The sequence below is a fragment of the Aulostomus chinensis genome, chromosome 16, assembly GCF_037954235.1.
Source record: "Aulostomus chinensis isolate RoL2024-O1b breed Wild chromosome 16, RoL_Achi_v1.0, whole genome shotgun sequence".
NCBI classification, from domain to species: Eukaryota; Metazoa; Chordata; class Actinopteri; order Syngnathiformes; family Aulostomidae; genus Aulostomus; species Aulostomus chinensis.
In genome coordinates, this window is record NC_141335.1 from 25931852 (window position 1) to 25946874 (window position 15023).

Here is a 15023-nt window from a genome sequence, read left to right on the forward strand (position 1 = left end):
CCAAAAAACAGCAGGTTAATACCACACCAGTAACACACTGGAAACCTGCTGAGGGACAGGGACAGGGTTAATCTCAGGTCTGCAGGTATGACACAGACATTAGAACCTGTCAAGGTTCAGACAGGCAACATGCATACAAGCACACGCTCCCTTTGACATCAGGAGCACGTAAACATTGAGTATGCTGTAAACATGCCAGCCAAGCGCCACATTGCTCTGGTGATGTTATGTCAGGTGGGCTAACGCATTTGACACAGCGCTCCAACAGCGTCACTACTATTTGCTCACTGGCGTCTTGAGGTCTGTAGAACACAACCAGCACAGAGGTTAGTGAGTGTGTTGCATGCAGGGAGAGAAATGAAGATACACACAGAACATGAATTGTCTGAAGGTTCCTCTTTCAGCTTAAATTCACACCAAACAACTGTGGATTGCCCATCGGTGCACAGTACACATTATTTGTGCAGTGATACAACTCACGACTCACTGATGCTTGAGGTCCAGATGCACATCTACAGAAATGTTGTGCTAACATTCAATGCTTATTGACTGAAAAGTCTTGGTTTTCTTAGTGAATCTATGACTAACAAAATAAATTCAGTGTTGATGGAATGTGGTTTACTGCAAGGGCTTTCAGAGCACAAACCCCCACCAAGGCAACCTAAGACGAAGCAAATCTAAAAGAAATGGCGGTTTCCCGCAAACGGAGAAGAACAAACTGCCCCTAGCACATGAGCGCCTTACGAGTTATTACAATTATGGCCTTGTTGTACCCTGCACAATACTAGAAGTATTTGATATCAGCTGCATTTTTTGTTGCTAAAGCCAGCCCGCCCAGTATTTTTGTCTGCAGGCGAACCTTCTCCGTGTTTCCCGTCAGCTTGGCGTCCAGTAGGACATCTAAGGCGCTCCTCTGGGTGGCGAGTCTCTCCGTCTGGTCCCTGAGAGCTCGCTGAGTGGTGCTCAGGAACTTGAGGAGGCAGCTGCTCTGAGCTGGACTCAAGAACTGAGCATGCTCAGAGATAAAACACTGGACATCAAAGGTGGCATCCTCTAACTTCAACTTGGCCTCTCTGAGCAGATGAGCCTCTGTGTCCTGGACCGAGACAACAGGGACATGTGCTGAGACAGGGCAGCGGCCCAACTCAACCTCTAGAATCAGATCCATGAATACCTGGTTCTGTTGAATCAGCTGTTTCAGCGTGTCAGCGTCACACGTGTTCAGATCCACATCCAACATGTCAGAGTTACTTTGGAGGAGTCCTGCTACTTCATCAAGATCAGCGAGATGTTTGTGGTACGTTGACTCCAAATGGACCTACAAACAGAACACTGCGTTACGCTGACGTTACACTCGGCGGTTGTGCCACACTCATCAGCTCTGACAACCAACCTTTCCTGCCTCCAATGCTTGAAGCACTGAGTGACTCCTCTCAGCACACATTTGGGAAACAGCAGTAAAATTTGGCTGTAACTCCAGATAAGTTGACGCCAGATCTTGGTGGATCTGTGCGGGGATGTTCTCATCGGCGGAGTTTAAGAGCTGCTGGGCTTTCTCCAAATCTGCTGTCAGGACACCGGCCAGGCGTAACAGCTGGGACTCCAGTGACTGGACAGAAGAAGATCTCATCAGGAGGGAACACAAGTATGTTTCAATACTTCGCATCATTCATTCATGTGGGATTTCTCACCTGACTCTCCTCCATCTGCACCTGCAGCTCCTCCATGCTGTTGCCTGTTGGTGCTGGAATTAAAAGTTCTTTTTGGACATCGTCTAAAACATCAGCGTGGTCCTGCAGTCGTCCAACACACTCCAAGTAATCCTGAATGGTGAACAACTGGAAAAGAAAGCACGTGAAGCAAAAGTTACATAGGAAAAGTTGAAAAAGGTGTGTTGTGACACTGAAACAAATCACAATTACCATGTTTTTAACCTCCTCGACCTTGCAGACATCTGAGCTTGGAGAGAGCTGAGGAGGCAGGTGGCGTTCGCCTCCATCGTCTTCTGTTAACGCCTCATCTTCTCCCTCGGAGCTCTCCTCCTTGATGCTTTCCAGCGTAGACCGCCTCTCTTCCAGAGCGTCGCCTCCCAGAGCGTTGTGCAGGGTATCCATCACCTCCTGCAGCATGGAGAGGTCCTGGCTCGAGGAGACGGTCTTCAGCACCTGCAGCAGCTGCAGCTGGATGTTTGGAGGCTGCCCGGTCTTCTCTCCCTCGAGTGTTAGCTCTGCGTCCGTCTCACCCCACCTGACCAGACCCGTGAGAAGATCTGGGTGACTGTGATCCACCAGTTCACGATGGCCGTCACTGGGGTCTGATGGAGTCACCTGATCGAAAACTCTGCTCTTGTGCAAATCCCTGACATGATTTCCTTCCCCATGATCATCGATGCCAGGCCTCGATGGAAACGCAGCAGTGATATCACTCGTCCTGGGACCATCTGCTTCAGCCCCTTCTAGCTCACAGGTCTCACGGCTGAGAGTGTTTGCTGCACCGTAAGTGTTGGGCAACATAGGCGGATGTCTCTCACCAACCATCAGACTCTGCTCATACTCGATAGTGAAGTCCTCCTCTGAACAAAGAATGGCTGTCTGAGCTGATGTGAGTTTGCTGCCATCTTCTGCCGTGTCTCTGTCATGATCATCACGAGGATCGGACAACGATGGAACTGTCGTCTGGAGCAGATCGCTAGGCGATGAGTGACTTCTCCTCGTTGGCTCGAGGTCTCCGGATGACTGAACGGCACTTCTATCACTTTCAGAAAAGGCATTGCAACATGACGAGAACACGTCTGATTCACCAACAGTCAGGTTTCCCAGTTGGGCTTCACTTGTAAAACGGGACAAATCGTTATTAAAGGGTGAGCAGTCCGATTTAGAAATGGAATGTTCCATCTGGCTTTTTAGATCAGCGTTGCTGCGAGGCACGGCTGGATCATCCCCATCGCCAGCATCTGTCTGCTGGCTATTGATCGTCCCCGCTGACCACTTGTCCACACAGTGACCACATTCTGCAGTCTCCTGATGCCTCATCGGGGGTGAGGTCATCCCAGAGTTGAGCTCAGTAACGGAGTGAGGAGAGTGATGAAGAGGATGGGTCACCTCATGTCCTCCAGTCCTACTACCTTCGTCTGCACCACCTTCCTTCCGTTCCTCATCCTCGTTCTCATTCATGACATCCAGCACGATGACACCAACCTTCCTCTCATGTGGCGACTGCATATTTTCATTCATTTTAATAAAACCACAATGATGATCATAACCGGGGTCTGGATTGAGAGACCCCTCATCATAAAATACAGATGGCTGAAAAGACAGCAACAGCCGCTGCTGTGGAGTTGCACACGCAGCAGATTCATTTGTTGAAGCCTGTTTTATGGCCGACATCGTGTCCTCCTCATCTTGCAAATGCAGGACTGCCTCCTCGCACGGAGCCACCTTTGGGCCGTGACCCCTCCCAGGGGTCACAGCCAAACCGCTCATTTCCTGCACCGTCAGAAGATGATTCTCTCCCTCCCAGCTCGAGGCCTCAGCCGGGTTCATTTCCATTCTCACTGATGAACTGCACAGTGACTCAGCAAATGACGGCTGATCTGAACAGTGGAGCATCCTTGGTGGAGCGCTAACATCAGAACGCGCTGTGGGAAGAACTGACCATTCTAGAGATGCTGGAATAACAACACCTCCATTAGCAGCAGTGTTCAAGTTTGTTGTTGTTTCACCGTTTCCACTAAGTCCTCCTCCTAGCTGACCCCCGTCTGAGCAGCTCGTTTCTCTCTCAGTGTTACCATCACCGTCTAAAAACTCCTCGACAGCAGTGTGCTTCTGACCGTTCCTTCTGCCATCAAGTCTCCAGTCACTCGAGGAAACAAAATGAGGCTGAAATGTGTTCTCCATCATCTCCTCCTCACTTATGTGCAACGTTGTCTCAAAATCTACCTGCGCTGAGAGTTCCCCGACATTTAACATCGCAGAGTCAGAGTTGTGCTCTGAGTAGTCAGAAAACACTGAATCCTCAAGAAAAAACTGAATCATTCGGGTCAGCTGTTGATCCAGTATCAGGACCCTCCGTCCTGACGCTGGGTCCATGTAGCTGTTCATGGTTAGATAGGAGATGAATAACTGCGTTGTCTCTGAGAGAGACAGTGTGTCTGCAGCCTCTTGGCCTCCATCGAGTCTGAGTTTCTTATCTATCAGCCAGGAGGAGAACTGTTCACTGAGGTGATCAACATCAAGAGCCACATCTGGTATTTCTATAGATTTTAAAATCTCTGCAGTATAAAAGTCGATGAAGCCGTTCTGAACAGCAGAGGGGATGTCTACAATCTCTGAGTTTTCTGGAATGTAAAAAGCTGTTATTTTTCCTCGGTTAGTGACCTCACTGGAGGTCGTTGGTTTATCCAACTGCAGTGACACGGAGTGTCGTTCCTCAGAGTGAGGCAGCACGAGTCCCAGAAACGGCTGCTGACTTCCAAGCACAATGAGAGCGCTGCTGTGGCTCAGCAAATCGCACTGAACAGCTGCATCCACCCTCAGCTCATCGCCACCCAGCAGGCCCCCGTCAGCCCGCCCTGGCGTCCGGGATCTCTTCCCACCCAACGACTCTGATACCAGTCTGTTCACCTCACAGGGTTCCCGCCCCTCTGGGACCCTCATATCCTGACTTGTCCTTTGCCGCTGAAGAATCTCCACGTAGACAGAAGCAGGAATTAAACTGTGCTGAAACGCCTTCTCGAGGGTCACAGCTTCACCTGTGTAGCTCACCTCCGACCCATCACCGACCTGTTGGACCTTCATCATTTTGATGACCAGGTTCTGAGACATGGACCGGTCCCTGGCTGCTGCCACATCAGGGAGGGACACCGAGGACACGTGCGAGCTTTGTATGTAGCCGTCATTAGACTCCTGCCAGCGGCTCAGTGTGGTTTTAGAAATGAATTCCTGTTTGAGGACATCATCCCGGTACAGCTCAGACAGAGAGGGGCTGGGGGCAGGGACTCGGTCCGAGCCGACCTTCTGACCAATCTGCTCCCCCGCTGCTCCAGTCTGAAACAAACCAGTAGCCTGCAAACATGAGAACAGCAATAAGTAATGAACCTCATGACTAAAATCAGATCAAAATGTGTAGAATCCATGTCAAATTTGCAATTCAGAAATTCAAGAGCAAGAAAAAATGCATACTCACCACCAGACAAGCATGTGTTAGACACGGTGTGTGCACGTGCTCGAGGGTTGCAACAAGACAGTGACGGACAACAAATTTAAAAGCTTTCATGCCAGAGTAACATCCAGCTTGTTGCAAAAAAGAGGGTCGTTAGTCACGTGACATACTGTGGGTGAAAGGTCAAATGTGTTATCCTGAAGAACACAAAGTCACAGCAGAGCTGGGCGGGGCGCAGCATGTTCACAGCATACTCAGGCTTTCTTTGCTGCAGAGGTCTAAACACTGTTTTTTCTTTTCCTTTCCTTAAAAGAGAACACACCGTATGACCTGCTCACACCGCGCTGGAAGAGGAAGAAGATTAGGCATGCACTGGACAGCAGGGGGCGCTCTGCTAACATATTAAGAACACAATGTCCAACCTGCTCAGCAGAGGTGGTCTGATCCAAACACTGCTGTGAGAGCTCGCTGTAGGCCTGGCTGAGCTGGGCCAGCTGATCCTGGGCCTTGGCTCGCTCCTCCTCCGTCATCCTGTGTCACCAAACACAGCAAGTGAGCCTCCGACCTCCGGGAATCTGCTGTGCCGGAGCGGAATCACTTGACTTACTTCTCACTGTGTTTGTTCAGCATCATTTGTGTGGCCCTCAGTGCCTCTGCGATCTGCTCCTTCTTTGTTACCATTTCCTCCACGGACACCTGGAAGGTCAGAGAATCGTGGTTTGTAGGAGGGACGGTCATGCTACCATCATGCAAACACACAAACACACACACACACACACACACGCACACTCACAAACACACACACACACACACACACGCACACTCACAAACACACACACACACACACTCACAAACACACACACACACAAGCACAACTAAAATAAAGCAACAATATTCAAACTAATTTATTTATGTATTAGTCAACTGATTAAATATAAACAAAGGGATAGACAGGAGGGCAGCATGATGCTGTGTGCGGCGCTGCTGACAGTGATGGGCTACAACATTGACGTGTCCAAGATGATCAACACTGACCAGTAAAAGGTGGACAAAAAGCTTTATAACATTTTAGCCAATTCTTAATAAAATAAAGTCTAATTTTACTATTATTCCATTTTAAAATTTCCTTTGAATTTCACACACAGACACAAAAACACACACAGACACAGACACAAACACATACACACACAAAAACATACACACAGACACACAAAAACACACACACACACACACACACACACACACACTCCTACACACAAACCCCAAAAGATTTATTGGCTTGCTGTCATAAATAATAATATATTGTTAATATTAGAGAGACTGAGCTCATTTTAAAATTATACAATTTTTCTATTTTCCACTATGATTGTTGAATTCTATATATAATAATTATATAATAATAACAATTATATACAATAATAATAAAGAAAAAGTCACATTTACCACTATAATGTGCATGTAATATTGTTAACATTTAAATTATTCCTAATAAATCAAATGCAATATAAACATGTGGCCCAAGTGATGGGATATGAGGCTTAATAATATAAATAATATTTTAAAAAATACTGAATTGATTACATGATGAAAGTGTGTTAAACCAGGATTACATATTTCAAATATAGCTCACTATTAATGCATCTACCAATAACACTAATACAAATAATACAAATATCAATAATAATAATTGTAATAATAGTAACAGTAATAGTAGTAGTAGTAGTAGTAGTAATAATAATAACAATAATAATAATAATAATAATTTTAACCCCAAATTTAAAGAATTAATTTGATTTTTTAAATTCATTTCTGTATCAACTGAATAATGGCAGCTTTGGTGTAAAAATATCAAAGATGTTTATTTGACAAACGGGGGCCAAAGTCTGAGACCAGCTGAGATAAGAGTGCTTGAGCAACATGGGGACGGTGGAGGGCGGGGGTGTGTGTGTGTGTGTGTGTGTGTGTGTGTGTGTGTGTGTGTGGGGCCTTGTTGATGTGATGACCTCATCTCATCTACCACTCAGAGAGTAAAACGTGCAGATGAAATGCATCAGGCAGCAGAAACGGTGTCTTTATTAGAAATCATACAGTCTGACAGCAGATTTCTGTACCGATCTAAAAAAAGTAATTGTCATCATAAAAGCAAAGCATCGTCTCAGTCACGACAGTTGTGACGACACACAAAACGACAACAACAACACACAGGGTTTACCTGGGGCTTATTTGACGCGTCTGTGTTGGCATTACTATCTCTCAAAGCACTGCCACCATTGTTCTGGGTCTGTTTCACACCGGACACCCAGTGCAACAGTTTGCTAACTTTATCCCCGTGCTCTCTCTTCTCCTCATCAACAGATCTCTAGAAGCAGAGCACACCAGGGACCACAAGAGTGTTACACAGTCATACAAACATGCAGGGGGATCAGACCGACGGCACTGACAATCTATCATTGGCATCAACGCGTCCCCAAACAACACATCGACAAACACATTCAGCTGTGAAGGAAAGGTTATTTCAGAGGTTAAACAAATACTCCTGCAATAAATCCGCGCAGCAAACCAGAGGAATCCTATTTACAGCTTTATATAGTGAACACGCGTGTATTTACGAGTTTTTACTACTTGTACGCACACACGTAATGGAAAGTTGATTTGGGTCCAAGGCCCAGAACCTTCGCAGCCTCCAGTAACCTCAGCCCTGTGTGGCAGTCATACACGCTCCTCTCCAGGGCCTCTCTGAATGAGATCCTCCGCTTGGTCTTTGGGCAGCTCAGGCTCTTGGTGTAGAACTTCTCATCTTTGAGGACCGCAGCGGTGACTTTGTCGACAAGGCCGCTCTGAATCACTTCCTCCAGCGAGACTCTGTCATGAGTGTCTGGGTTTATCAATCCTCCAGTCAGAAGCTGGAACTCGAAACAGCGGAACGCGACATCCCTTGGGAAGAGGTTCTCCTGAAGCGCCTGGGATACCGACAGAGTCTTGCCAGTCTTGGGATGAGAGATGCCGTTAAACGCCTCCTCGAACTGCTTCAGGTGCTCAGCCAGAGACTCATCCAGAAGACCTCTTTTGACTGCGACGCTGAGTGGAACTTTGTCCCCAGAAGCAGGGTCACAAATACCTCCCGTGCAGGCCTGAGCCTCCAGCAATCTCAAGGCAGAAGCTCGATCTGTAAAGCCTTCTTGGAACCCCTGAAGAACAGAGAGCCGCCTCCTCCGGGAGACGTCCCAGAGACCAGCAACAGGACTGCTCACATCCTCCACCACAACCATCCTTGAAAAGATGATGTCGGCAAGCTCATGGATAGTAAGACGGCCACGGCGATAGCTTTCCAGCTCGGTTGTTTCCAGGAATCTCTGACTCAGAGCAGACTCGAGACAAAGTTGTCGGCCATTTTTGACATCAGTGATGATGTGACATGGACTTCCACTGGCGTCAATGTCGGGCTTTTCCTGCCATTCGCTTTCCTGCTGCGACAGGAAGAGATACGTCCTCTTGTCGATGTGTTTCCCTTTGAACGCTTCGTAAGCCGACATCTCGGTGCCAACGCCGCTGCTGATGACAGACACTCGGTGGCAACTTGTTGGGGAAGTGTTCGTTACGTGTCTGTCACCGAGCGGGAAAAGGAAGACCCCGCCATCGATGTCATACAGACATGTCCTCAGTAGGTCTGAATAGTATGCTTTCTGTCCAGTGTCTGGGTTGTGGAAACCTTTGGGGTTGCTAACTGGATCACACAAGCTCTGCAGAGTCTCCTCATTCAAAAAACCCTGATCAACAGCAACGCTAGCTGGCATCCTGAACCCAATGTCTGGGGCGATCAGTCCCCCGGTGGCGACCTGGACCTCCAGGATCTTCCTACCTTTGTATTTATCAAGAATTCTCTCCTCCATTGCCTCAAACACTGACAGCTTTTTACCGTCGTGAGCGTAGCCACGGACAGCCTTCTCAGCCTCCAGCAGTTTATCTTTTAAACCTGTTTCTATGATTCCTCCCTTGAGAGCATCAACAACGGAGTACCTCTGGCCTGTGGTCAGGTCTGTGAGGCTTCCTGTCGCCGCCTGAGTCTCCAGAAACTCGTGAGCGTACGTCTTTGCGAGGAAGCCCTTCTCAGCAGCCTCTAAGAACGAGATCTTTTTCTTACTAGACTCCACATAAACTCCAGCGAGAGCAGTTGGTTTGCCGATGTAGGGAGCGAGCAGCGCCTGCACCTCTTCCATTGGGATACGGCCTGCCTCCACTTTACGCAGAATCTCCTCATCTAAGAGTTTAAGTTTGATTAGGTGTTGTATAGTTGAACTGCCCTTCAGATCTGGGAGCTTCAGCACTGTTGAATATAAAAGTTTGGTCGCGCTGTTTTCTGATGTGTTTTCTGCTTCACAGGTTTCTGTGGTTTCATCCCTTCTCGTCCTCGAGGTGCTCCATTTTTCTTTTGGCTGTTGCTCCATCAGCCCACACAGGGCCATGTACCCCTGCGTCGTGGAGGTCATGAACTCAGCCGGCTTGATCTTGTAGGTGTTATTTTGCACATCTCTCTGTGGGAATGTGTTCGAACTTCTGTCCTCCTCCGTGGACACCACCTTCCGTATCACTGTGACTGTCTTCACGTGACGACTGCTGTCAATGACTTCCTGCTTCTGGTTTCCCGTCTTCGTCATAACCTCCAGCTTTAAAAGCTTTTCCTGAAGACTTTTAATTTCTTTGAGGTGTGACTCAATTTGTTCACGGAGAGATCTGGCTTCACTCTCTTTCTGCGTCAGTCTGCGTTCGCTATCGGCCAACAGCTGCCTGACCTTGGCTGAGTCATTTGGCTGATGGCTGCGTCGCAAACTCGCCAATTCTGAGTTAAGCTGAATTTTCTCTACTTCAAGTTGAGAAACCTGAGATTTGGCCTTCGTGAGCTCTCGGCCCAGCTTTGTTCTTTCTTGCTCCAGTTTGTCCACTTGTGTTTGCAGCCGTTTGTCCATTTGTTGCTGACACTCCACCATTCTAATCTGTTGCACCTCATGTTTGAAATACTTGCGCAGGACTTCTGCTAATTCTGCGCTGTGTTGTTTGGACACGCCTCTTTCACTTGTGATTTCAGACTGCACTAAAGTGAGTTTCCTCTCGATTTCCCTCTGCACGAGCAACAGCTGCTTCTCGTAGCCCTCCTTCTGGAGATCCAGTTTACTCTTCAACTCCTCCAGCATTTTCTTGCACTTCTCAAGCTGTTCCTCCATCTGCTGTGACCTCACCTTCAGAGCTGAGTTTTCTTTTTCATTTTGCTCAGCTTCTCTTTGGGTACGTTGCAGCTTTTCTTTCAGCAATCTGTTTTCAGATCCCATGGAGATGCTCTTCTCCAACGCCTCTGCTCTCTCTCTCTTCAGTGTCATGTTTTCACGCTGGACATTCAGCTGGTTTTTGTCTGAACTGCACTTGACTTCTTTCATCGTCATGGTAGTTTTCTGAAGCTCACTCTCAAGCTGCATCATCTTTAATTGGTTGGCTTTCCTTTCGTTGGTCTCATCAGCCAGTTGTTCCTTTGCTCGTTGTAAGGACGAGCTCAAACCTGAGAGTTTAACATTCACGTTCTCCACCTCTGCTTGAGCCCGTTGCAGCTTGTCTCTCAGCAGTTTGATTTCAGATTCCGATGTGATGCTTTTGCCTAAAGCTTCAACTTTCTCTCTCTTCAGAATCCTGTTTTCCAGCTGCAGATCTGACTGGGATTTGTCAGAATTGAACATGATTTCTTTCATTGTCACCTTATTTGTCTCAAGCTCACTCTCAAGCTGCATTATCATCGATTCTTTCACTTCTCTCTCTTTGGTCTCGTCAGCTAAGTCGTCTTGGACTCTCTGGAGGGTGGCGCTCAGCTCCGACACCTTCACATTTAGGTTTTCAACATTCTTTTCTGCTGCTTTTTTGTCGTTCTGAAGAGTGAGAACCTCCTGCTTTAAATGAGCAGCAATCTTCTCGGAGCTGCTTGTTAACCCTTTCAGACTGTTCTTAAGACTGAAGAGCTCATCTTCCAATGCTTTCACCCTATCTAGCCGTCTTCTGTTCTCAGCAGATTCATTTTCCAGCTCTGCATTTTTATTTTTCAGCATCATCTTCAAATCGTTAATTTCTGAATTCTGCATGTGGACCTTCTGATTGGCTGAACTCTTCTCAGCTAGCAAGGAGTTCAGATCGGACTTCAGCGTTGATATTTCTCTCTCGTGGTTTTCAACATTTGAGTGGAGTGTTCGGTTTTTCTGCTGCAGCTCACTCATTTTCTTCACTTCCTCGTTGTAACCCTGAATCGTCATTTGAAGCTCATGGGAGTGCTGTGTTTTCTTATTCAGCTCCTCCTCAATAATTTTGACCTGTGACTTGCTGCTTTCCACCTGAGACTTTAAAATCTTAATCTGCTGATCCTTGCTCTCTGTTTCCACGGTGACCTGATCAAGTTTGGCTCGGACATTCTTCAGATTCTTTTCCATCTCCCTATTTGTCTCTTTTAACTCGTCCAATTTCCTCTGCAGCTGTGAAGCTTCAGATTCGCTCCTCTGAATCTCGTTCTCCAGATCTTTACACTTGAGCTGCGACGCCTGCTCCGATCTCCTCATGGAGCTGCTCTCCTCCTTGGCTGTTTGAAGCTGCTGTTTCCAGCTCTGGATCTCACTCTTCAGAGACATAATCTTTTGATCAGAAAGCGCTCTCTCCTTTTCCAGTGACTCTGTTTGCATCAGAAGACCTCTGAGGTCACTGTCCAATGTCATGTTTATCCTCTTCAGCTCAGTGCTCTTAAACTTGAGCTGATCTATGACAGCCTGCTTGGACGCCACCTCCTCCTCTAAGTCGCTAATCCTGTGTATGTTGTCTTGGTCCTTGCAGCTCTTTTTGTGCAGCTCTCCCTGAGTGAGCTTCAACTGCTCTTTCAGACCTTCAACTTCAGTGTTGTGGAAAAACACATGTTGCTCCAGAGAGGATTTGGTCCTCTGGAGGGATCGGATTTCCTCCTGAAGTTCATTGATGGATTTCTTCATGTTCAGCATCTCCTGCTGGAGATCCTCAGATTTCTGCCGCATGTTGATCCGTTCAGTTTCCATGTCCATCTGGAGCTTCTTCACTCTGTTATTGCTGTCATCCAACAGCTTTTTATAACTCTGAGCTTTCTCCTCTGCCATTTCGGCTCGTTTCTGGACCATGACCAGCTCCTCAAGTTTCTGCTGAAGCACTTCCACTTTCACGTAATCTCTGAGAGTGGAGGGCTGGGGCTCGCTGTCTCCTGTGGAGGCTGACAGCTGCTTAGCCTGGACTTGACTCTGAAACACTTCCTGAGCATCTTCCTCCATGTTGATTTTTCCCTTAAGTTTGAGGTTCTGTTTCATCAGATCTTCATTTGTCTGCCTCACCAGGGCCTCGAGTTTCTTACGAGCCAAAGCCCACTTGGCCTCTGACTGCTCAAATAGCTGTTTGGTGTGAATTAACTCCTGCTCGCAGGCAGCTTTGTCCTGCTGCGTCATCTCTAATTTGGTGCGATACTGATGAATGTCGAGCTCAAACTGGGATTTCTGAAAGATTAGATCATCAATCGTCCTCTGTAGTGTTTTTATTTCTGCTTGCTGCTTCTCCAACTCTGCTTGTCTGTCACCCAGCAGGGCATCTTGTTCCTGGATCCGCTGCTTGAGTTGACTAAGCTCTACATCCCCTGCGGCTTTTTGTAGCTCCATGTTCTCTGTCCATTTTGCACTCTCTGCTCTTTCATGAGCCTTTACGTTCTAAAATGCAAAACAATAAATCATCCATCATGTTACATATTTATTTAGAAATTACTACATGAATTGCTTTGATGTTTCCCCTCTTACCAGAGCGCCGGAGCAACATTAAGCAATCTCTCCAGGAATTTGCACTTTCATGATAGCAGTTTAGATGGAAAAATTGGGAAGGATCAAAATAATTCACCACATTTATTGTTGTTAAATGAGGCGAAGTTCCTTGATTGTGTGATCTGGTAACCCAGAATGGATGTGGTAATTCCTTCCAGCTACAGTTATCATAGAGAACTACACAAACTCCTGGAGAGGCTTTATTTTCCTCCAGATGGACCAACAAGGGAAGACGTTTGTGTCACAGAGGAAAGAAGCCAGCCGCTCCTCCCGGCGGGTCATCACCAGCATTACGCACAGACATGCATTTCTTTTGCGTCTTTTGAGCGCTGAAGCAAATAGAAGATGAGTTTGCCATATATAGGATGTATATATGGGGCTGTAGAACATGTTGATGCAAAACAGACAACCAGAAAGACATGCAAACATCAGTGGAAGGTTCTGGAGCTTCACGGCACCCACCTTGCCCCTGCAATGCTACTGCAGCATAGATTAGGCTACATGATAAAGTCTCACCTCCTCGTCTTCAGTTCTCTTCAGGGTTTCGCTGGCAAACTTCACAAACTGTGTCATGAGAGTCACAAGAGCAGTGTAGCGGGTTCGAAGATCCATGAACTGCAATACGAGATACGGCCTGTCATTGAGATGCCCTGCACACATCCGTCCTGTAGTCCAGGTACTGATTCATGGTTTTACCTCCTGCTGGATGGTATCAGAAGAGCTCTGCATCCTGCGTTTCTTGAGAGGAGACTTGTGTTGGGAGTCCACCATGGCTCTGAAGGTCATCAGCTGGAGCTCATAATCCTGAAAGAAATTTCCTATAATGACTTTTTGTTCTTTTCGAATAGAAACGGGAAGTTTCATGTTAATGCTCAAATTTGAAACACAGAATCCATTTACCTTGATGGCAGATGAGTACTGCTCCGAGTACTTCTGACACTCATCGATCCTGCTCTGTTTTTGTTCGATTTCAGCAACAAGAACCTGCAAACGAGAGACGGTTAGATGTCTATCCCTGCATCTGCGCTGATTTGATCTTTTTAGGCTCTCTACTCTTGTCCCACCTTCTGTTTGTTCAGCAGCTCAGCCAGTGCCTTGCTATCTTCAGGTTTGTTTTCTTGGGCCTCCAGCTGTTCCGCCTCCATCTCTTGCACCCATTCACTCAATATACTGAAAGAATCCCTGTAGTGTTTCAGAGATTTGCTGATTCCGTCCAGGTCCCGAAGCCTGCAGGAGCATTACAACCTTCATGAACACTTGCACCTCAGTACTTGCACAGAAAAGTCTTTCCATCCAAAACGACAGTGACCTGTTGTCAATCTGGGAGTGAACGTTGTGCCATCTCTCATTCAGCTGATCGGCCTTCTCCTTGTGCCAGTCCAGGTCGAAGTCACGCTCATTGTGGACCTTAAACATGCGTTCACTAATGACTCGGGCTTTCTGTAGTTCGTCCTCCATGTCATGGAACACCTCCTGTTTCTCATCGATCTCTGTCCGCCATTGCTGCCGTCACAGGGAGGCATAATTAGCCAACATGAACCACAAACAGCACCAATATTGCTGAACTCCTAGAGACGTTTTACCTTGAGTGTAGAAATAACCGTTTCGATGGACTGGAGGTCAGAGTTCATCGCATCTTCCTCATAAAGTTTGGATTCGTAGGCCTTCACTAGCGCCTCTGCATTCTGGCTGTGTTTCACCACTAAACTCACAGTCTTCAATCTGCAAACCAGAGGAAACGTGAGATAAGAACCATCTCATCGCTGTCAAAATGCCACCATGTACGTCTAGACGACAAAGGGACACCTACTTGTCCATATAGATGGAGGACATGGAGTAGACCTGGCTCATGCTCTGAACAAGGACGGTGAGTTCAGACGAAAGCGTCGATGCTGACGGAAACCCAGCAGCCTGTCTGAGGAACAGCTCGCACTTCTCCTTTATAACATCAAGGTCCTCCTTCAGCGTATTCAGCTCTGCTGTCTTCCTCTGCACAACAACCAGACCACCAGT

General features: G+C 47.2%; 2 protein-coding genes across 11 annotated transcripts in view; both read right to left on the reverse strand.

The window, feature by feature from the left end:
• Positions 1-15023, reverse strand: part of LOC147247999 (microtubule-actin cross-linking factor 1-like) — a 98033-nt gene that overhangs the window by 39490 nt on the left and 43520 nt on the right. For all 10 annotated transcript variants that reach the window (XM_086181182.1, XM_086181184.1, XM_086181181.1 and 7 more), the window contains 10 exons: positions 14821-14999; positions 14594-14732; positions 14320-14513; positions 14075-14237; positions 13911-13994; positions 13707-13814; positions 13527-13625; positions 7373-7519; positions 5768-5856; positions 5583-5691 (listed from right to left, as the gene is read on the reverse strand). In XM_086181182.1, coding sequence (XP_086037308.1) covers positions 5583-5691; positions 5768-5856; positions 7373-7519; positions 13527-13625; positions 13707-13814; positions 13911-13994; positions 14075-14237; positions 14320-14513; positions 14594-14732; positions 14821-14999 — 1311 coding nt within the window. The remainder of the gene's footprint in view (positions 1-5582; positions 5692-5767; positions 5857-7372; positions 7520-13526; positions 13626-13706; positions 13815-13910; positions 13995-14074; positions 14238-14319; positions 14514-14593; positions 14733-14820; positions 15000-15023) is intronic.
• LOC147248000 (uncharacterized) lies at positions 11-5561 on the reverse strand. The gene is made up of 6 exons (XM_086181301.1): positions 5499-5561; positions 1923-5063; positions 1692-1838; positions 1394-1609; positions 1175-1318; positions 11-1096 (listed from the first exon to the last, which is right to left on the reverse strand). Exons 1-6 carry the CDS (start codon positions 5559-5561, stop codon positions 785-787), a joined length of 4023 nt encoding a protein of 1340 aa, XP_086037427.1. The 3' UTR covers positions 11-784.

Coding starts and splice junctions, on each gene's coding strand:
- LOC147248000 (XM_086181301.1), bottom strand. CDS start 5,561: ATGTTAGCAGAGCGCCCCCTGCTGTCCAGTGCATGCCTAATCTTCTTC. Junction 5,064..5,498: donor TCTTCCTCTTCCAGCGCGGT/GTGAGCAGGTCA, acceptor TCATGTTTGCAG/GCTACTGGTTTGTTTCAGAC. Junction 1,610..1,691: donor TGCAGATGGAGGAGAGTCAG/GTGAGAAATCCC, acceptor TCTTCTGTCCAG/TCACTGGAGTCCCAGCTGTT.